Source organism: Drosophila bipectinata, chromosome 3R, assembly GCF_030179905.1.
Source record: "Drosophila bipectinata strain 14024-0381.07 chromosome 3R, DbipHiC1v2, whole genome shotgun sequence".
NCBI lineage: Eukaryota > Metazoa > Arthropoda > Insecta > Diptera > Drosophilidae > Drosophila > Drosophila bipectinata.
Window position 1 is genome coordinate 16291986 of NC_091739.1, and position 20928 is coordinate 16312913.

At 42.8% G+C, this 20928-nt stretch overlaps 7 protein-coding genes across 7 annotated transcripts; 4 read left to right on the top strand and 3 right to left on the bottom strand.

The window, feature by feature from the left end:
• Nucleotides 1-108: 108 nt before the first annotated feature.
• Nucleotides 109-829, top strand: Muted (biogenesis of lysosome-related organelles complex 1 subunit 5). The gene is made up of 3 exons (XM_017248654.3): nucleotides 109-263; nucleotides 327-598; nucleotides 659-829. Exons 1-3 carry the CDS (start codon nucleotides 242-244, stop codon nucleotides 827-829), a joined length of 465 nt encoding a protein of 154 aa, XP_017104143.3. The 5' UTR covers nucleotides 109-241.
• A 6-nt stretch (nucleotides 830-835) lies between these two features.
• On the top strand, nucleotides 836-1885 carry LOC108130637 (uncharacterized). Its single transcript, XM_017249199.2, has 2 exons — nucleotides 836-1418; nucleotides 1478-1885. The coding sequence occupies exons 1-2, from the start codon at nucleotides 836-838 to the stop codon at nucleotides 1789-1791; spliced, it is 897 nt and encodes a 298-aa protein (XP_017104688.2). The 3' UTR covers nucleotides 1792-1885.
• LOC108130636 (zinc finger protein-like 1 homolog) lies at nucleotides 1832-3275 on the bottom strand. The gene is made up of 5 exons (XM_017249198.3): nucleotides 2991-3275; nucleotides 2818-2929; nucleotides 2561-2754; nucleotides 2298-2502; nucleotides 1832-2238 (listed from the first exon to the last, which is right to left on the bottom strand). The coding sequence occupies exons 1-5, from the start codon at nucleotides 3090-3092 to the stop codon at nucleotides 1946-1948; spliced, it is 906 nt and encodes a 301-aa protein (XP_017104687.2). The 5' UTR covers nucleotides 3093-3275; the 3' UTR covers nucleotides 1832-1945.
• Nucleotides 3276-3675: 400 nt separating this feature from the next.
• On the bottom strand, nucleotides 3676-4703 carry Polr3F (RNA polymerase III subunit F). Its single transcript, XM_017249158.3, has 2 exons — nucleotides 4239-4703; nucleotides 3676-4183 (listed from the first exon to the last, which is right to left on the bottom strand). The coding sequence occupies exons 1-2, from the start codon at nucleotides 4629-4631 to the stop codon at nucleotides 3695-3697; spliced, it is 882 nt and encodes a 293-aa protein (XP_017104647.1). The 5' UTR covers nucleotides 4632-4703; the 3' UTR covers nucleotides 3676-3694.
• Nucleotides 4704-4771: 68 nt separating this feature from the next.
• Nucleotides 4772-9806, top strand: XNP (ATRX chromatin remodeler XNP). The gene is made up of 4 exons (XM_017249157.3): nucleotides 4772-4910; nucleotides 5188-7054; nucleotides 7109-7990; nucleotides 8044-9806. The coding sequence occupies exons 2-4, from the start codon at nucleotides 5236-5238 to the stop codon at nucleotides 9150-9152; spliced, it is 3810 nt and encodes a 1269-aa protein (XP_017104646.2). The 5' UTR covers nucleotides 4772-4910; nucleotides 5188-5235; the 3' UTR covers nucleotides 9153-9806.
• Nucleotides 9807-13272: 3466 nt separating this feature from the next.
• MED28 (mediator complex subunit 28) lies at nucleotides 13273-14044 on the bottom strand. The gene has a single exon (XM_017248760.3). It carries the CDS (start codon nucleotides 13950-13952, stop codon nucleotides 13383-13385), a length of 570 nt encoding a protein of 189 aa, XP_017104249.2. The 5' UTR covers nucleotides 13953-14044; the 3' UTR covers nucleotides 13273-13382.
• A 221-nt stretch (nucleotides 14045-14265) lies between these two features.
• On the top strand, nucleotides 14266-15500 carry LOC108130333 (uncharacterized). Its single transcript, XM_017248730.3, has one exon. The coding sequence runs from the start codon at nucleotides 14327-14329 to the stop codon at nucleotides 15419-15421; it is 1095 nt and encodes a 364-aa protein (XP_017104219.2). The 5' UTR covers nucleotides 14266-14326; the 3' UTR covers nucleotides 15422-15500.
• The last annotated feature ends 5428 nt before the right edge of the window (nucleotides 15501-20928 follow it).

Genomic DNA, 20928 nt, shown 5'->3' on the forward strand with positions numbered 1-20928 from the left:
AAATATACTGTTTTAATGGCGCTTTGAATTATTTTCCAACATATAAGCTGGGATATATTATAGAAAGCGTAAATTATTCTTTAGAACTATAGTATTCATAAAGTTACCCAGTAATTACTTTTTTAAATTCATTTACCAAAACAAATATACAAATTTAGTATTTTTTCTCACCTGTTCTATTTTGAAACTGTACAATGAGTAGGCGACAACCCTACACTCATGTGACAGCTGTGGGAAAATAATGATAAGCCAAGTTGGACGAGGTGATACCTTAAAAAGAAACTAAGAAAACACTACTGAAAAATTACTTCTCCCTATTCTCGTAGAACTGTACAAGGTGCCGCTTCGCATTCTAGACCACCGGGTATTCGTCAACGGCGAGATCGAGTCATTTCTGGAAAATTTTGAAACCCGCAGGAACGACAGCGAAGTGGAAAAACTTTTCCAGGTCGCCGAAACTGTGGGATCTCTCAAGTACGATCTCTCTGATCGCTGCATTGGCTCTGGAAGCCAGAACCTGACCGACCTGGGAAGTGAGGTAAACCAGCTTCTCGAAGGAGTCAACGATCTGTTGGCCAAAGCGAAAGTGGAACGAACTGTGAGTGGGTCACCAGAGCAACTTATCATTATTGATTGGCATTCCCTTTCTTTTTACCAGCCCAGCACTCGGCTTCAGGAGGCTCGACTGGCACGTGAGAAACGCCGGGCTGAATTTTTGACCAACTTGGAGCACGGCTATCGCCGTATCGAGAATTCCTTCGAGGAGAAGGAGGAGGAGATTGCTGAACTTTACTCAGACCTCCAGCTGAAGCTAAACATTCCCAAGTAACCGGCCATGCTTAAGTCATCGATCGTAGATACCAGGGTGCGCCTGTTACCCTCGCAGAAGCTGCTAGACTTTCTGGAGGAGCACAAGCAGCACTATCATGAAGTTCCCAAGAACGTGGCCAATATAATGAACCAGAAGGGCTACTCTTTGCCCCTCAGTACAAAGATAATCAACCCCCAGAAGAATGTCATAAAGCGTCCGAAGATTGATTACAAACTGCTGGAAAATCTCACATCCGATATAGACGAAAGTCCAGAGAAGCCTGTCGCAACCAACTTACCCGAAGTCGAAGACGATGAGAAGCCACCTGAACAGCACAAGATGGTTCTGTTTTTAGAAGACATCCACTGGCTGAAGGATACCTTGGATGAGCTTCGCAAGAGCGAAGTTAGTGAGGTGTTCTTGCACGAGTTAATCGAGACCTGTGACCTAATTTTGCCCGAGAATGAGTTCAAGCCACGCAATCCGGATCTGGAAGCACGCTGTCAACGTCTGCGAGAGGAGCAGCATAACAGAGAGTACCAGAAGATGACCAAGAACGTGGACGCTGGCCTAAAGAACTACCCCGAGGACACCGTCGCCTATCAGCGTAGGGGAATCTAGTTAATATATTTTCAGACCTTTCCTTAACTCTCTATCACATTTCAGTCAAGAGCCTGAACAAACAAATCATTGCCGTAGTTCAGTTCATCTTCTCGGTGGCCGCTGGTTTTACGTTTGGCTTCTTTGGAGTTAACCTGATGGTGGGACCATTGCCATTCGGCTTTCGTATACTGTTGGGCGTGATTGTGGCACTAATCATTGCTCTGGCCGAGATGTACTTTTTGGCAAAGAAGTTGCACGAATATGATGAAGTATTAGATGCACCGAAGCGCAAACAGGCGCAGGCAGCCACACCATCAAAGCGTCCGGTTCAGGCCAAGACAAGCGATGTCCAAACCTTAAAGCCCCATGCTGATTAGAATATCACATACTAAATTTCTTTATACAAAAAGACACACATTTTGGATTATTTCGCGTTGCAATTTAGGTTATATAAATATGTAGCTGTAAAAATTGTATTCTTTGCGGGAGAGGGATTGGATACGTATGTATACACTTCGTAATGCTGCTCTGCTACTCGTAGTGCGGCTGTGGCTGGGGATTAGGGTTGTTCCATCCCTCGTCCATTGTGTCGGTTCCGCCACGCCCCAACCAGGCCATTATGTAGATGAACAACACAAAGGTTAGCATCCCGGCAAGAACCAGGAACCACGTGCGACGCCAAGGTGGCCGAGAGGAGGGCGCATACCAGCGCCTCGTCCAACGCGAAAAAAGCTCTGCGGGCGTACGGCGCTGGTATTTATTATCATCCCGATCCGTTCCGCCAATTGGAGACTGACGTGGCAGAAGAGGTCGTCGGCTGCTCGCTGTTGGAAGAGGTGACATTAGTACATACTTCTGGATCAACCCAGTAATGATTTTCTACCGTAGTCCCCTGCGCTAGGCGGATTAAAGGCGTCCATTAGGAGTACGGAATGTGGACTCTGGGCGTCGTGGCCGTTGGGCTTCGTCCGCTCACGCTCTCCACCGGAATGAATGTGGTGCACTTTGGTCATGTTGCTGACTGAAGCTTGACTTGCTGCCACCTTTGGCTTAATCAAACTACTTCCACTACTCTGATCATCGGAGAGCTGAAGATGAACCCATCGTTTTAAATTGGAAATTTTTAAAGCTCGACTCTTAGCTTACCAGAGCTAGTCCCAAGCCGTTTCGGCCCCAGTTCACCTGAGCAAGGAAGTTTTTCAGCGCCTCTGCCACGGGAGATACAAGGTTGGAATTGGGAAAGATCTCCACGCTGCAGGCGGGGCACTGGTGGCCACGCGGCGCTGTATTGGCGGGCAGTGCAGCTTGCCGAGCATTCAAGCAGTCCCAATGATATACATCTGAAACATTAGGATCAGTTATAAAAGGATATAAAACGAGTTAGCGGTAGAGGGACTCCTTACGGTAGCAGACCAGACGCACACAGTCACCCTGCTCCAGTGTGGTGCCGCACAGTGTGCAGTTGGATATGTAGTCGCTATCCCGCAGCCACTGAAGATACGATTGCACGATGCACTGCCAGCATAGAAAGTAAATATATAAATAACGGCCTATTGAATACACCCACTCGGCCTACCTTTGGGTGTGATTGGACCATACAATGTTCGCAGACGTTGACGCGGTGTTCGAAGCAGAACTGATTCGTCACCAGTCGTTTGGGGCACTTGCACAGACCCATTTTTGGAGGATATCGAGACGATTGCTAGGCGATGCGAGAAGTGCACTTGGTGCGGGGCAGGGGTCTATTGCATAGTATAAAGGTTTTGTCGGTTTTTATGTGCTTTGCCACTTTTTGCAAACTTGTTGTTCCTTTTCCTAATTCATCAGCCACGTATCCAGTGTGACCGCAGACGGGCGGTGCAATATACTGAAATGTATTTTTTCTTTTTTCAAAAATACCGTTGTTCTATCAATCAATTTTTTGAAATATAAAATCATAGGTTCTTATAAACTTCAAAATTGTTAATTATAATTGTAGTTAATTATAATCTTTATGATATTAAACTTGAAACCTATTTATTATCATTTATTCTTTTCTTTGAATTTTCAAAACTGTTGGAAAATGTTGGATGCCGGGTGGAATATGTTTGGATAAACTCTACCATATTCATTATAATATATTATGATAATATTAATAATAATAAATAATATTATTATAAAATAATAATATTATTATATATGCCATATTTTCCTAATATTGTTCATCTATCTGCCATATTCTCCATATTGTAATAAAAATGCCATGATAAAATAAATTAAGTTTTAATTTATTCTACTTTTTCAATCCAACCAGTCTCGCATATATTCACAGGTTATAGCTGTTACATCCCCGCAATTTGAGCAGTTCTTTATCACCGGGCATATCCCGCATGGCATCTGCACCAGGCCAGTCGGTGCCAGAGGAGAGTTCACAGCTCGATAGACAAAAGAACCATCCTGCAGACGCACTCGTTCGGCGTTTCCATCGTATACGACAGTTTTAAGGATCGTTTCCAGATCAGCTTCTGCTAGGTTAACCTTGCTGATGCCCAGATCCGATATGAATTTGTGCACCTCGTTTACTGTGCAGCAGGACATCTGCTTGAAGGCCAGGGGACCTTCGCGCTTTTTCTCCGCACCATCGCGCTTCATTTGCAGAAAGCGTAGACATTGCTGATTGAGAACGTCGACAAACTCAACCTCAAAGTCCTGATCCTGGTACCAAGCGCCTCCAGTGATCGAGAGATCAGGCTCCAGATTGTACAGCATGTATACCTTCTTTTTGCTAGCCTGCGAATTCAAATGGATGAAAGTACTGCGAAGATATGGGGAGAAACACTCTTACGTTCACCGACTTTACAGCCTTAATAAGCTTTTTGGTCTCCAGGTTTTTGAGGATCTTGTTCAGCTGGATCATATTTAAATTAGACTTCATGCGAATATCCCGGATCCAGATTCCCTTATTGCCGCCCTCCTCGACGATACCGTAAACGACCTTCTCCTCATTATCGGCATCCTTTGGCAGGGCGCTCTTTTTCTCTGGGTCGCGGGCGCGGTACACCAGCTTTTCGCCCTTCTTCAGGATTTCGATTCCACCTTGTTGCAGTAAAATATTTAGGGCTTCCACCCGGGTGGCTGGTGCAATGTCAGGAAGTGCTTTGGTCAGGTCATCGTTTGTCGCGCCGTTTGCTATGCCTTGGATCACCGCCAGCAGCAATTGGGACACTTCTGCAGCCATGAATGTCTTGGTTTTTAATGTAAATATAGTCAACAAAAATTTAACACGTTTGCGGTGAGAAGAAGAAGAACAATAACAAACCGTCTTGGCCTTGCCAGTAAGGCGGATATTACCGCTTTCGGACACTGGTTCATGTGGGCTGGCATATTCGTTGTACAACACTGGCCGGGTTGTGTATACCAAGAAGTTTGTGCGGCGAAATTAACAAATCAAAATTCGCAAACGAGAGTGGATTTAGTCAAAATATTAGCTATGGAGCCTACAAAAAGGCTGTAGGAGGTAATCCGGCTCCTTGGGCGTGGCAAAAGAACTGGGTTGGCTGGGTACGAAGCCGAAGATAGCCCCTTTTTGCATTAATAATACATGCAGCTGAGGTGCCGACGCCACGGAAAAGTGTGGCAGACGCAAATTGCAAAAAAAAAGAAGAAGACAAGCGAAGCGGAGAAAAAGAGGCCGAGGAAAAAAACGGCAAAGAAAGACACGAGTAGAACGCGCGGCAAAAACTAACATAATAGCTTTAAAAAAAAAGTAACCGAGTAACTATCTTTTCTTGCAGAGATATACCGAAGATCAGGGCTAAGAAGCTGCTGGCCACCGGTCACCTATGGGAAAGAACGCATCCAACACGAGCCCCAGTTCCAGTGCAGAATCCTCTTCAGAAACTGAATCATCCAGCGTCCAGGAACGTGATTCGAAAAGAAACCAACGGAATCCAAAGTCCACAAAAGATGTCGATACAGCTGGATCCAAGGGAAGCTCCAAAGGCAGCAGCTCAGAGGAAAGCACCAAAAGCAACACCTCAGAATCTCCGGCTGTAGATTTTCAATCCGAGGAGGATTCGGAACTGGATCACAGACAGAAGCCTGCCGTGGGACAAATTCGTATTGTGCCGCTAGAAAAGTTGCTGGCCACTCCTGCCAAAAAGATACGAACCAAAATTACACCCAGGAGAAACTTGAATATTGTTTCAAGCGAGAATACCGAACTTGAACCAAATAAGCGCCCAGCTAGGCCTTCTCGCCAGACCGGCAATAAGAGCCCTATCATTGAGCTAAGCGACAGTTCTGAGGACTTAGAGGACGAGGAGCTGCTTGTCCCGTTGGTTCCATCAAAAGCCGCCAAAAAACCTTCAGAGCCTCCTAAGCCAGCTAAGAAAAAAATCAACTTAAGTGTTAAACGCTGCCTGGTTCGCTTGAAACGAGTGTCACTACCTAAAAGCGTTCAAACAAATCGCAAAATGAGCTCCGAATCTGAGGCGGAAGCGGCCACTACTTCTAAGAAGAGCAGACCAAGTCGGCGAACTAAGAGCGAGAGTGAGGAGGATTCGGACTACGAGGCGCCTGCTACTGACGGGGAGGATGAGGAGGAGAGGAAGTCCGAAGGCGAAGACGATGAAAACAAGGAGGATGAGGAGGTGGCCAACAATAGCAGCGACAGTGAGGTGATGCCGCAGAGAAAGCGTCGAAAACAGAAAAGTGACTCTGACAAAGGTTCCTCCGACTTTGAGCCGGACCAGAAGCAGCAGAAAAAGAAGCGCAAGCGGATCAAGAAAAATTCCAGCGACGATAGCGACGGGGACGATGAAAAGGCGAAAAACAAGCGAAAGCACATTAGGAAGATAATTAAGACCAAGGATTTGGATGTAAGCACTAAGGAAGCTGGCAAGGAGGAGGAGGATCGTAGGAAGCGCATCGAGGAGCGTCAGAAACTGTACAATCGCATATTTGAGAAGTCTGAGAGTGTGGAGATCACCGAACTGGTTCTCGACTTCGATGAGGAATCCAAAAAGGCCCTTCTGCAGGTGGACAAAGGTCTTCTCAAGAAGCTAAAGCCCCATCAAGTGGCGGGTGTCAAGTTCATGTGGGATGCTTGCTTTGAAACGCTGAAGGACAGCCAGGAGAAGGCTGGTTCTGGCTGCATCTTGGCCCACTGCATGGGTTTGGGCAAAACCCTACAGGTGGTTACCTTGTCGCACACCCTGTTGATCAATACGCGTCGAACAGGCGTGGATCGAGTTCTGGTTATTTCGCCGTTGAGCACAGTGAACAACTGGGCACGGGAGTTCATCCACTGGATGAAGTTCGCTAACCGAAAGGACATCGAGGTGTACGACATATCCCGCTACAAAGATAAGCCAACGCGCATCTTCAAGCTAAACGAGTGGTTCACCGATGGCGGCGTTTGCATCCTCGGCTACGATATGTACCGCATCTTGGCCAACGAAAAAGCGAAGGGCCTTCGGAAGAAGCAGCGCGAGCAGCTGCAACAGGCGCTAGTTGACCCCGGGCCAGATCTGGTCGTCTGCGACGAGGGGCATCTGCTCAAGAACGAGAAGACGTCGATCAGCAAGGCTGTGACCAGGATGCGCACCAAACGGCGGATTGTCCTTACCGGCACCCCGCTACAAAATAATCTCAGAGAATGTAAGTTAATTATAATGAGCTTGGGTTCATTAATAACCATTTAATGTATTCCAGACTATTGTATGATACAATTTGTAAAGCCCAATCTGTTGGGCACGTATAAGGAGTACATGAACCGCTTCGTAAACCCTATTAGCAATGGCCAGTACACGGATTCGACGGAACGGGATCTGCGACTCATGAAGCACCGATCCCACATTCTGCACAAGCTGCTCGAGGGGTGCATCCAGCGCAGGGATTACTCTGTCCTGGCCCCGTATTTGCCGCCGAAGCACGAGTATGTGGTCTACACGACATTATCTGAATTGCAACAGAAGCTGTACGGTTACTACATGACAACACACCGGGATCAGGCCGGCTCCGACATTTGTGGAAAGGGGGCGCGTTTGTTCCAGGATTTCCAGGACTTGCGCCGAATTTGGACGCATCCCATGAATCTGAGGGTTAACAGCGACATTGTGATCGCAAAGCGGCTGTTGAGCAACGACGACTCCGACATGGAAGGGTTTATCTGCGACGAGACGGATGAAGAGGAAGCCGCTTCCAATTCATCGGACAGTGGCGAGTCCTTTAAATCTGATGCCAGTATGTCGGGCTTGGCGGCCAGCGCACAAAAGACGAAAAAACGCAAGACTCGCAACGAAAAAGCCAAAAGTCCCGATAGCGATTCCGATCTGGAAATGTTGGGCGAAACTGGAGGTGCGGCGAGCCGAGAGAAGGACGATCCCTCCGAGTGGTGGAAGCCGTTCGTTGAGGAGCGAGAGCTGAACAATGTACACCATTCCCCCAAGCTAGTTATATTGCTGAGGCTATTGCAGCAGTGTGAGGCTATTGGCGACAAGCTGTTGGTATTCTCCCAGTCCCTGCAGTCGCTGGACGTCATCGAGCATTTCCTCTCTTTGGTGGACAGCAACACCAAAAACTATGAGTTTGAAGGTAGGCCTTCTAGTCGTATTTTTACACTATTTTTAATCTAAAATCCTTTGCAGGAGACGTTGGAGACTTCAAGGGTTGCTGGACCATCGGCAAGGACTATTTTCGGCTGGACGGAAGCTGCAGTGTGGAACAGCGCGAGGCTATGTGCAAGCAATTCAACAATTTAACCAATTTGCGGGCGCGCCTCTTCCTTATCTCCACACGTGCGGGGGGCTTGGGCATCAATTTGACGGCAGCCAATCGCGTGGTGATCTTCGACGTCTCATGGAATCCCTCACACGATACACAGAGCATATTCCGGGTGTATCGGTTTGGACAGATAAAACCTTGTTATATCTACCGATTGATAGCCATGGGTACCATGGAACAGAAGGTGTATGAGCGTCAGGTGGCCAAGCAGGCCACCGCTAAGCGGGTGATTGACGAGCAGCAGATTTCGCGGCACTACAACCAAACGGATTTAATGGAGCTATACACGTACGAACTGAACCCGAGCATGGAGAGAGAAATGCCAATTCTGCCTAAGGATAGGCTATTCGCTGAACTCCTGAGCGAGCATGAAAAGCTTATATTCAAGTATCATGAACATGACTCCCTGCTGGAGCAGGAGGAGCACGAAAATCTAACTGAGGAGGAGCGGAAATCGGCCTGGGCCGAATATGAAGCAGAGAAAACACGAACAGTGCAAGCCTCACAGTATATGAGCTATGATCGGAACGCCTTCGGCAACCAGGTGATGGGACAGTTTGGAAACGCTTCGGGAAGCGTGACATCCAGCAAGATCTTCGGCTTCCGAACGGACATCCTGTTGCAGCTGCTTAACATGAAGATAGCCAAAGACCATAAAGAGCTAACCCAGAACCAGGTCATCCAGCTGGTGCCCAGCTACCTGCAGCAGCTCTACAACGAAATGAACAACAGTGATCCAACCATGTACAAGGATTTGCTCAATCTGCACGCCAACATCGTGCATCCCAGTGGGATGTACATGAATCCGCTACTCTACGCCAACCAGAATCCCTCGGCAGCGGGCTACAATCAGGGTAGTGGCGGACCTGGTATGGCGATGGGAATGGGTGCAGGGACTGGAGAGGGACCAGCGACTGGATCAGCTGCCTCGGCTCCAGGTTTCGAACCGGACAAGGTATACGAGATCGATTAGAGAAAGCTAAGGAAGCCAACGGAAATGGTTACTTTTAATTGAATAGTAGGTAATTCGTCGACTTCGTCGTTATTTCCTTTGGACAAAAATTTACAAATATGGTTTAATCCTACCTACATATTTACCAATTACCTTATCCCTTACCCGAGTAAGATTATAGTTTTTCTCAACTTATTAAATAATTCTTAAAGTATACAATAAATTTGCGAGGCGATGCTTACGTTCATAACTGTCCTAATCCATTGTGTGTAGTCGTAAATTAGATACCAGAAACAATTAAATAAAATATAACTCATGATTCAAATCCTCACAGGTCTATTCCAGCTTTTTCAAACTATATTCAAGTATAATAGCCGCCACATATCCCAAAGGATGAAGTGAGTGGCTACACATATGATGTGGGTTCGAGTCAAGACACAGTTCAGTTATTGTCCAACAGACAGATTCTTAATAAAGATATAAATTGAAAAGAATTCCATGCGCCCAATGAAGCTGGAATAGGCCTGATAGTTATAAACCACATAGATACACATCTATATAAATAATAATAATAATAAATGCTCTCTCGACTATCGAGTGCAAGAAATTATTTAACACGCGACAAACAATAAATGGCACAGATATTATGAATAAAACCACAATTCTCTTCATCCATTAATGCTGTTTTCTAAAGTCATAATAAACCAAGAAAGGAATAACGTACACTCATATATGTTATTGCAGTTAAATGGCGGTTTCTTTTGGTATGATATTATAAAATATACATATAGTCTGTGATCCCTATTGAGGTTTTTTAGAATCAGTCCAACTTGTTATCATATTGATTTTGAAAAGTTTCATGTTCTTAACCTGAAAACTCGAAATCTCATAGCTTTCGGTGGTCAGAGTGACCTGTCTAAAGGTAAGAGGGTTACGTTTTCGTTTTAAACTTTTTTTAGGATCAAGTAGGCTTTGATGGGTCATACAATCGTTCCCGACGTTTTCGACTCCAATTTAGTTCATTCGTCTTCAATGCTCCAAGCTGTGCGGAGCTCAATTTATCTTGAACCTTTTTTATTTATTTTGTTTCTATGTTTTTTGGGGTTTGTTCTGGGTGGTCTCATCCTTGGACTGGTGAATTATTTTTCGGATCTCCGCTTTCTTATTTAATTTTTTTTTTGTGATAGTTTTAATATCCTTTAAATATTTTCTCTACGTTGGGATTTCAAAATTTTCTTTATCCACGATTTTTGACTCATTTTCTTATTTTCTTTTTGTGAATTTATTCTTTAAATCTTTCAATAATATTATTTCCCTCCGGCTTGTTGATCAAGCCTGCCAATGATATATGTAAACGGAAGGTTTTCGAAAATTTTGAAAATCTTAAGATGGTTTTTTCGATATCACAGGTATTTGGCTTAGGATGGCACAGGCACTTGGCAGTGGCAATGAAACAGTAACTAAAAAAAATATAAAAGTAACGTCAGGACAACTACGAAAAATAGACAAAAAATCTAAAAAATATATTTTTTGTCTCAGTCTTAGAGTCTAAGCTGTGCGAAGCTCAATTTATCTTGACCCTTTTTTCTTTTTTATTTATTTTGTTTCTATATTGTTTGGGGTTTGGTCTGGGTGGACTCTACCGTGGACTGGTGAATTGTTTTTCGGAACGCCGTCATCTTATTTAATTATTTTTTGTGATAATTTTTTTTTTTTTTCCGTTGGAGTTTCATTATTTCTTTATCCACGATCTTTGACTTCATTTTGAATGGTATTTGGAAGACAGAAGACTGGTTTTGTTGATCGCCGTTCTCTTATTTTTTCTTGTGAATATTTGTTTTATATCCTTTTATTTGTTGCAATTTTGTTATCGGGCTCACCATCGACTGTCTCTTATTTTATTATTTTTTTTTGTTGTGAATTTATTCTTTAAATCTTTCAATAATATATTTTCCCTCCCATGCCTTGGTTATCAAGCTTGTCAATGAAACATGGGTGTCCTCTTATTTTTTTGTGAATATTATTTTTTATATCCCTTTTTTCCGTTGGGATTTCATTATTTCTTTATCCACGACCTTTGACTTATTTTATTATTTTTTTTGTGAATGTATTTATTTCTTTTTTTGGGTGGTATCACTAACCATACAGCATATAGACAACCCATTTCATACAACGAAAATGGACGCAAAAATTTCTTGCGACAGGCCCCAGCAGGCCCCAGAGCGGATTTCTTACGCTCATCGTTCGTTCATCTTACGCTCATTCTCTCATTAAATTTTTTCTGTTTCTCAGTCTCTAAACGGAGCGCGATGAAGAAGGTTGGCCTGCGCTTCGGTTGATCTTTGTATGTATGCGTGTCACACATTCACATACACGGGTGTTTGTGTGCGTACGATTTCGTTTCGAAGCCAGCGCACAAAATTTGGATTTTTCTTACTTTTCAGGCTTGCTACCCTAACAAAATTCGGGTATTCGTTATTTGATGAAATGACGAAAGAAATTTATTATTATTATACATTTATTATTTATTATACATTTTTAATTTATTTAGGAATTAGATTAAGTGTTAGTAGTAAAATGTTTTCTGCATATATATTTTTACGAATCATTAAAAATCAATATACTGAGAATGTGTCAGAGTATATTTCAGTCGGAGTCACTTAAAGCGCCGATTGCTTTTAAGTTTTTGTTGTTCTGCAAGAGGCTTGTGCATGCCTACTCTAACGATGGAATGATTTTTAAGGGAGGGTGAAGACGGGTGAAGAATTAAATTACTTTTTAAAGTTCCAAAATATATAAGGAAATTATTAAATTAACGACAATAATTTAATTAAATCTCACAATAACCCAAAATAATAAGTGCCTGAAAAATTGTAAACAAAAAAGGTAAACAAGTCCATCAGCTGTTTTCGTGTCTTCACCCTCCCCTAAAAATCATTCCATCGTTAGAGTAGGCATGCACAAGCCTCTTGCAGAACAACAAAAACTTAAAAGCAATCGGCGCTTTAAGTGACTCCGACCGAAATATACTCTGACACTTTCTCAGTATATTGATTTTTAATGATTCGTAAAAATATATATACAGAAAACATTTTACTACTAACACTTAATCTTATTCTTAAATAAATTAAAAACGTATGCTGAAATAATAAAAAAAATAATATAATTTCTTTTGTCATTTCATCAAATACGAATACCCGAATTTTGTTAGGGTAGCAAGCCTTAAAAGTAAGAAAAATCAAAATTTTGTGCGCTGGCTTCGAAACGAAATCGCACGCACACATACACCCATGTATGTGAATGTGTGACACGCATACATACAAAGATCAACCGAAGCGCAGGCCAACCTTCTTCATCGCGCTCCGTTTAGAGACTGAGAAACAGAAAAAATTTAATGAGAGAATGAGCGTAAGATGAACGAACGATGAGCGTAAGAAATCCGCTCTGGGGCCTGCTGGGGCCTGTCGCAAGAAATTTTTGCGTCCATTTTCGTTGTATGAAATGGGTTGTCTATATGCTGTATGGTTAGTGGTGGTATATAGAAGTGACTGGTCTGGATCGGAATTGGAACTGGAATTATTTTTCCGATTACCGTCATCTTATTTAATTATTTTTTGTGAATATTTGTTTTATATCCCTTTATTCGTTGGAATTTCGTTATCGGGCTCACCATCGACTGCCTCTAATTTTCTTATTTTTTTTTGTTTGTGAATTTATTCTTTTATTATTTTTTTTCCTGTGGTCTGTACATCAAGCCAGCCAATCGAACACGACTGTCCTCTTATTTTTTTTTTATGAATTTTATTTTTTATATACTTTTTTTCCGTTGGAATTTTATTATTTCCCTGTCGACGACCTTTGACTTTTTTTCCCAAGCAGTTAAGGAGACATTTCCGACCCTATAAAGTATATGTATTCTTGATCAGGATCATCTATGTAAGTTCATATGAGCATGTCCGTCTGTCAGTTTTAAAGCAATCGAATTTAAGCTTTGCACATACCCTTCTTTCCTTTGCACGCAGTATATAAGTCGGAACGGCCGAAATCGGCTGTGGGCTGTTTTTCATATTATTTATTTATTGAATTTATTGTTAAATGAATCTCAGATCAATATTTAACCGAAAGACAATTGCTTCTTGCGTTGTTTTTTTTAGATATATAAAATGTTTTTATTGAACTACATTGAGATACAGGTTCTGTACAAAGTTACATACTAAGGTGAAACCCCTGCCAATTTCTGCAACCCCACCATTATTTCGGTGGCAGTTTTCCCATCATGCGGAGCTGCATCTGCTGGGCCTGAAGCATGTGCTGTGGACTTGGTTGCATGGCTCCTATGGGAGCCATACCGCCGGCTCCGGGACCCATTCCCGGCATCATTCCTGGTCTGGGGGGAACTCCTCCCATAGGCGGCATGCCGCCTGCTCCCTGCATCATTCCAGATCCGATGGGCGGGGTGGGACGGCTATGGACACCTTGCTGGATGTCTGAAAGGCAGGCTTTCCACTCCTCCAAGCGATTGTAATGTTTCTGCAGAAGCGCCTCTTTTCTCTGAATCTCGATGCTCAGGTCTTGGTTCTCGTCCTTAATCAGCATGTAGGGCTTCAATGTGGACACAAGGAATCGCTTCTGAAGGAAGAATGCCTCCATTTGACGAGCCACGTCGATGAATCGGTTTGTAGTTTTTTGGACATCTAGTTCGATTTCCTCCTTGTTTGTCCCTGAATTGGGTTCCTGTTTGGTCAGCGATAGAAGGCAGGACTGGAAGGCCTCCTCGAACTCGTCCATAAAGTTCCCGCCACCGGGCTCGTTGCTGGCCATCAAATAACGCTTTTTCGGTTTATATTCAACAAAAAAAGTTACCGGCGAGAAACAACAAAACGTCTGCAAAAGAGCTACAAAACATTAAAGCGACAGGATTGCCATTTTTTTCGATGAGTTCTTATCGATAGTCATCGGCTTAAAAAAGGAAGAGATTGTTTTTCCAATTCGTAGAATTTTTATTAAAATGTTTTAAATGTGAACTCATTGACCTTTTCAAGTTTGTGATCATATGACCTAATTTTTGAACTTTTGCTTAATTTAGCCCAACTATCGATACTATTTCTCTCTTTTTATAAACACAAAATAACAGGGAGTGGCAACCCTGGAGCTAACATGGGAAATTGGTCAGATTTTGTTTATTATCCAACGACATGACAGCAAGGATTATCCAACGCTGTTTCCACACATCCATCTTCAGTCTCCTGGCTCGTGCTCCCCGTCGTGCCAATCCTGGTCTGGGATACCAGCTGCAGCAGCTACAGCAGGAGCACCCTTTGAAAACGAATGATGCTAGGGAAGATTATGCTGACTTGGAATCGGATTTCATGGATGTCCAGAAAACTCATAGGCAACACGAACAAGAAATAAAACAGCATCGCGATCGGATCCGTCAGTATATGATCAAGCATAAGTACTTCAGGGATGCAAAACTGCCAAACCTCCTGTTTCACGCCGAAAAAGAGCAGATAAAATTACTCCACCAACGAGATCCCGAAGAATGGAGTGTCGAACGGTTGGCAGAGAGTTTCCCGGCTACCCAAGAAATTGTCGAAAAGATTTTGCGTGCGAAATGGCGTCCCAGAAGTGTCCAACGAATCCGTACTCACGACGAAAGTGTAATCCGGAATTGGCAGCAGCTCAGACATGGGAAAAATACCTTCAATCTGCCCCAAGCTCTTTTGGAGCATCTGCAGAACTTTAGCGAAAGGCGGAAACAAGATTTGAAGGAGTTTAATCCTGAAGAATGGCCCACAAAGTCACAATTGCCTGTTCCCCAAGGCAACGAGTTTAGAAAACTACTTGGAAGTAAGAATAACCCAGTTCATGACCAGCCACAACCTCAACTACCATCTGGGTACGATCCTCCTGCCTCTGCCGCTGAGGAAGAAACCTATCTGCTCGATAAAATTCGAAATAAAAAGAAAATGCGCCTGCAAGAGCTTAAGGAACTTAATGTGGTAGAATCAACCTCCGAAGCTAAGATCTCCGTACCCGCCCTTCCGGAAAACCCCACGGGCACTGGATTCCTACCCAGCTTTGTCCCCAAATTTGAGAGTAGTGAGGTCGTTATTAGTGCCGCAGACCAGCGTAAATACGAGATCACTCAGGTTAAGACTCAAATTGTTATTCCCCGAAAACTTCGTCGACCAGGAGCCACTTATCGGGTGGAGGATGCCTACTACGATGACGATGGCGAGCTCCTCTACCGTGTGCCAGGAATGACGGGTTCGCAGTCAAGCCATTAACGTTAGCACTTCCGTCTAATTACCCGAATTGGTTTTCCTTCATGATGTTGGTATATGGCTTTAATTGATTATCAATGTTTAATAAAATTTTAGACAAACATAGATTTGATATTTTGTACATTTTTTCCAAAGATTTCTTGAAAATGGGGAAAGGCCTCGGAACGGCATAAGGGCCCCACAGAGATATCCATATCTCGGCCAATTTTTATCTAATCATTAAGCGGAGTACCTTAAAAGTTTTCTTAATCGATTCTCTATTAATATGCATTAAAACCTCCAATCGAAATTTTGGATCCAATTTTTGTCAATTTTCCCCATGGACTCCCTTGAAAATGGGGATATACCTGGAAACGGCATAAGGGCCCTACAGCGATATTCATATCTCGGCCAATTTCCATCCGATCATCAAGCGGGATACCTTAATCGCTTTCTAGATCGATTCTCTATCAATCTGCATTAAAACTTCCAATCGAAATTTTGGATCCATTTTTTGTCAATTTTTTCCATGGACTCCCTTGGAAATGGGGAAATGCCTGGGAACGGCATAAGGGCCCCACAGAGATATCCATATCTCGGCCAATTTTCATCAGATCATCAAGCGGAATACCTTAATCGCTTTCTAGATCGATTCCCTATCAATCTGCATTAAAACCTCGAATCGAATTTTCGAATCCATTTTTTTCCAATTTTTTCCATGGACTCCCTTGAAAATGGGGATGTGCCTGGGAACGGCATAAGGGCCCCACAGAGATATCCATATCTCGGCCAATTTTCATCAGATCATCAAGCGGAATACCTTAATCGCTTTCTAGATCGATTCTCTATCAATCTGCATTAAAACTTCCAATCGAAATTTTGGATCCATTTTTTGTCAATTTTTTCCATGGACTCCCTTGGAAATGGGGAAATGCCTGGGAACGGCATAAGGGCCCCACAGAGATATCCATATCTCGGCCAATTTTCATCAGATCATCAAGCGGAATACCTTAATCGCTTTCTAGATCGATTCCCTATCAATCTGCATTAAAACCTCGAATCGAATTTTCGAATCCATTTTTTTCCAATTTTTTCCATGGACTCCCTTGAAAATGGGGATGTGCCTGGGAACGGCATAAGGGCCCCACAGAGATATCCATATCTCGGCCAATTTTCATCAGATCATCAAGCGGAATACCTTAATCGCTTTCTAGATCGATTCTCTATCAATCTGCATTAAAACCACCAATCGAAATTTTGGATCCATTTTTTGTCAATTTTTTCCATGGACTCCCTTGGAAATGGGGAAATGCCTGGGAACGGCATAAGGGCCCCACAGAGATATCCATATCTCGGCCAATTTTCATCAGATCATCAAGCGGAATACCTTAATCGCTTTCTAGATCGATTCCCTATCAATCTGCATTAAAACCTCGAATCGAATTTTCGAATCCATTTTTTTCCAATTTTTTCCATGGACTCCCTTGAAAATGGGGATGTGCCTGGGAACGGCATAAGGGCCCCACAGAGATATCCATATCTCGGCCAATTTTCATCAGATCATCAAGCGGAATACCTTAATCGCTTTCTAGATCGATTCTCTATCAATCTGCATTAAAACCACCAATCGAAATTTTGGATCCATTTTTTGTCAATTTTTTCCATGGACTCCGTTGGAAATGGGGAAATGCCTGGGAACGGCATAAGGGCCCCACAGAGATATCCATATCTCGGCCAATTTTCATCAGATCATCAAGCGGAATACCTTAATCGCTTTCTAGATCGATTCTCTATCAATCTGCATTAAAACCTCCAATCGAAATTTTGGATCCATTTTTTTCCAATTTTTTCCATGGACTCCCTTGGAAATGGGGAAATGCCTGGGAACGGCATAAGGGCCCCACAGAGATATCCATATCTCGGCCAATTTTCATCAGATCATCAAGCGGAATACCTTAATCGCTTTCTAGATCGATTCTCTATCAATCTGCATTAAAACTTCCAATCGAAATTTTGGATCCATTTTTTGTCAATTTTTTCCATGGACTCCCTTGGAAATGGGGAAATGCCTGGGAACGGCATAAGGGCCCCACAGAGATATCCATATCTCGGCCAATTTTCATCAGATCATCAAGCGGAATACCTTAATCGCTTTCTAGATCGATTCTCTATCAATCTGCATTAAAACCTCCAATCGAAATTTTGGATCCATTTTTTTCCAATTTTTTCCATGGACTCCCTTGGAAATGGGGAAATGCCTGGGAACGGCATAAGGGCCCCACAGAGATATCCATATCTCGGCCAATTTTCATCAGATCATCAAGCGGAATACCTTAATCGCTTTCTAGATCGATTCTCTATCAATCTGCATTAAAACCACCAATCGAAATTTTGGATCCATTTTTTGTCAATTTTTTCCATGGACTCCGTTGGAAATGGGGAAATGCCTGGGAACGGCATAAGGGCCCCACAGAGATATCCATATCTCGGCCAATTTTCATCAGATCATCAAGCGGAATACCTTAATCGCTTTCTAGATCGATTCCCTATCAATCTGCATTAAAACCTCGAATCGAATTTTCGAATCCATTTTTTTCTAATTTTTTCCATGGACTCCCTTGAAAATGGGGATGTGCCTGGGAACGGCATAAGGGCCCCACAGAGATATCCATATCTCGGTCAATTTTCATCAGATCATCAAGCGGAATACCTTAATCGCTTTCTAGATCGATTCTCTATCAATCTGCATTAAAACCACCAATCGAAATTTTGGATCCATTTTTTGTCAATTTTTTCCATGGACTCCCTTGGAAATGGGGAAATGCCTGGGAACGGCATAAGGGCCCCACAGAGATATCCATATCTCGGCCAATTTTCATCAGATCATCAAGCGGAATACCTTAATCGCTTTCTAGATCGATTCCCTATCAATCTGCATTAAAACCTCGAATCGAATTTTCGAATCCATTTTTTTCCAATTTTTTCCATGGACTCCCTTGAAAATGGGGATGTGCCTGGGAACGGCATAAGGGCCCCACAGAGATATCCATATCTCGGCCAATTTTCATCAGATCATCAAGCGGAATACCTTAATCGCTTTCTAGATCGATTCTCTATCAATCTGCATTAAAACCACCAATCGAAATTTTGGATCCATTTTTTGTCAATTTTTTCCATGGACTCCCTTGGAAATGGGGAAATGCCTGGGAACGGCATAAGGGCCCCACAGAGATATCCATATCTCGGCCAATTTTCATCAGATCATCAAGCGGAATACCTTAATCGCTTTCTAGATCGATTCTCTATCAATCTGCATTAAAACCTCCAATCGAAATTTTGGATCCATTTTTTTCCAATTTTTTCCATGGACTCCCTTGGAAATGGGGAAATGCCTGGGAACGGCATAAGGGCCCCACAGAGATATCCATATCTCGGCCATTTTTTGTCAATTTTTTCCATGGACTCCCTTGGAAATGGGGAAATGCCTGGGAACGGCATAAGGGCCCCACAGAGATATCCATATCTCGGCCAATTTTCATCAGATCATCAAGCGGAATACCTTAATCGCTTTCTAGATCGATTCCCTATCAATCTGCATTAAAACCTCGAATCGAATTTTCGAATCCATTTTTTTCCAATTTTTTCCATGGACTCCCTTGAAAATGGGGATGTGCCTGGGAACGGCATAAGGGCCCCACAGAGATATCCATATCTCGGCCAATTTTCATCAGATCATCAAGCGGAATACCTTAATCGCTTTCTAGATCGATTCTCTATCAATCTGCATTAAAACCACCAATCGAAATTTTGGATCCATTTTTTGTCAATTTTTTCCATGGACTCCGTTGGAAATGGGGAAATGCCTGGGAACGGCATAAGGGCCCCACAGAGATATCCATATCTCGGCCAATTTTCATCAGATCATCAAGCGGAATACCTTAATCGCTTTCTAGATCGATTCTCTATCAATCTGCATTAAAACCTCCAATCGAAATTTTGGATCCATTTTTTTCCAATTTTTTCCATGGACTCCCTTGGAAATGGGGAAATGCCTGGGAACGGCATAAGGGCCCCACAGAGATATCCATATCTCGGCCAATTTTCATCAGATCATCAAGCGGAATACCTTAATCGCTTTCTAGATCGATTCTCTATCAATCTGCATTAAAACTTCCAATCGAAATTTTGGATCCATTTTTTGTCAATTTTTTCCATGGACTCCCTTGGAAATGGGGAAATGCCTGGGAACGGCATAAGGGCCCCACAGAGATATCCATATCTCGGCCAATTTTCATCAGATCATCAAGCGGAATACCTTAATCGCTTTCTAGATCGATTCCCTATCAATCTGCATTAAAACCTCGAATCGAATTTTCGAATCCATTTTTTTCCAATTTTTTCCATGGACTCCCTTGAAAATGGGGATGTGCCTGGGAACGGCATAAGGGCCCCACAGAGATATCCATATCTCGGCCAATTTTCATCAGATCATCAAGCGGAATACCTTAATCGCTTTCTAGATCGATTCTCTATCAATCTGCATTAAAACCACCAATCGAAATTTTGGATCCATTTTTTGTCAATTTTTTCCATGGACTCCCTTGGAAATGGGGAAATGCCTGGGAACGGCATAAGGGCCCCACAGAGATATCCATATCTCGGCCAATTTTCATCAGATCATCAAGCGGAATACTTTAATCGCTTTCTAGATCGATTCTCTATCAATCTGCATTAAAACCTCGAATCGAATTTTCGAATCCATTTTTTGTCAATTTTTTCCATGGACTCCCTTGGAAATGGGGAAATGCCTGGAAACGGCATAAGGGCCCCACAGAGATATCCATATCTTGGCCAATTTTCATCAGATCATCAAGCGGAATACTTTAATCGCTTTCTAGATCGATTCTCTATCAATCTGCATTAAAACCTCGAATCGAATTTTCGAATCCATATCTCCATATGGAGAGATATCCATATCTCCAGAGATATCCATATCTCGGCCAATTTTCATCAGATCATCAAGCGGAATAACTTAATCGCTTTCTAGATCGATTCTCTATCAATCTGCATTAAAACCTCCAATCGAAATTTTGGATCCATTTTTTGTCAATTTTTTCCATGGACTCCCTTGGAAATGGGGAAATGCCTGGGAACGGCAAAAGGGCCCCACAGAGATATCCATATCTCGGCCAATTTTCATCAGATCATCAAGCGGAATAACTTAATCGCTTTCTAGATCGATTCTCTATCAATCTGCATTAAAACCTCCAATCGAAATTTTGGATCCATTTTTTGTCAATTTTTTCCATAGACTCCCTTGGAAATGGGGAAATGCCTGGGAACGGCATAAGGGCCCCACAGAGATATCCATATCTCGGCCAATTTTCATCAGATCATCAAGCGGAATACCTTAATCGCTTTCTAGATCGATTCTCTATCAATCTGCATTAAAACCACCAATCGAAATTTTGGATCCATTTTTTGTCAATTTTTTCCATGGACTCCCTTGGAAATGGGGAAATGCCTGGGAA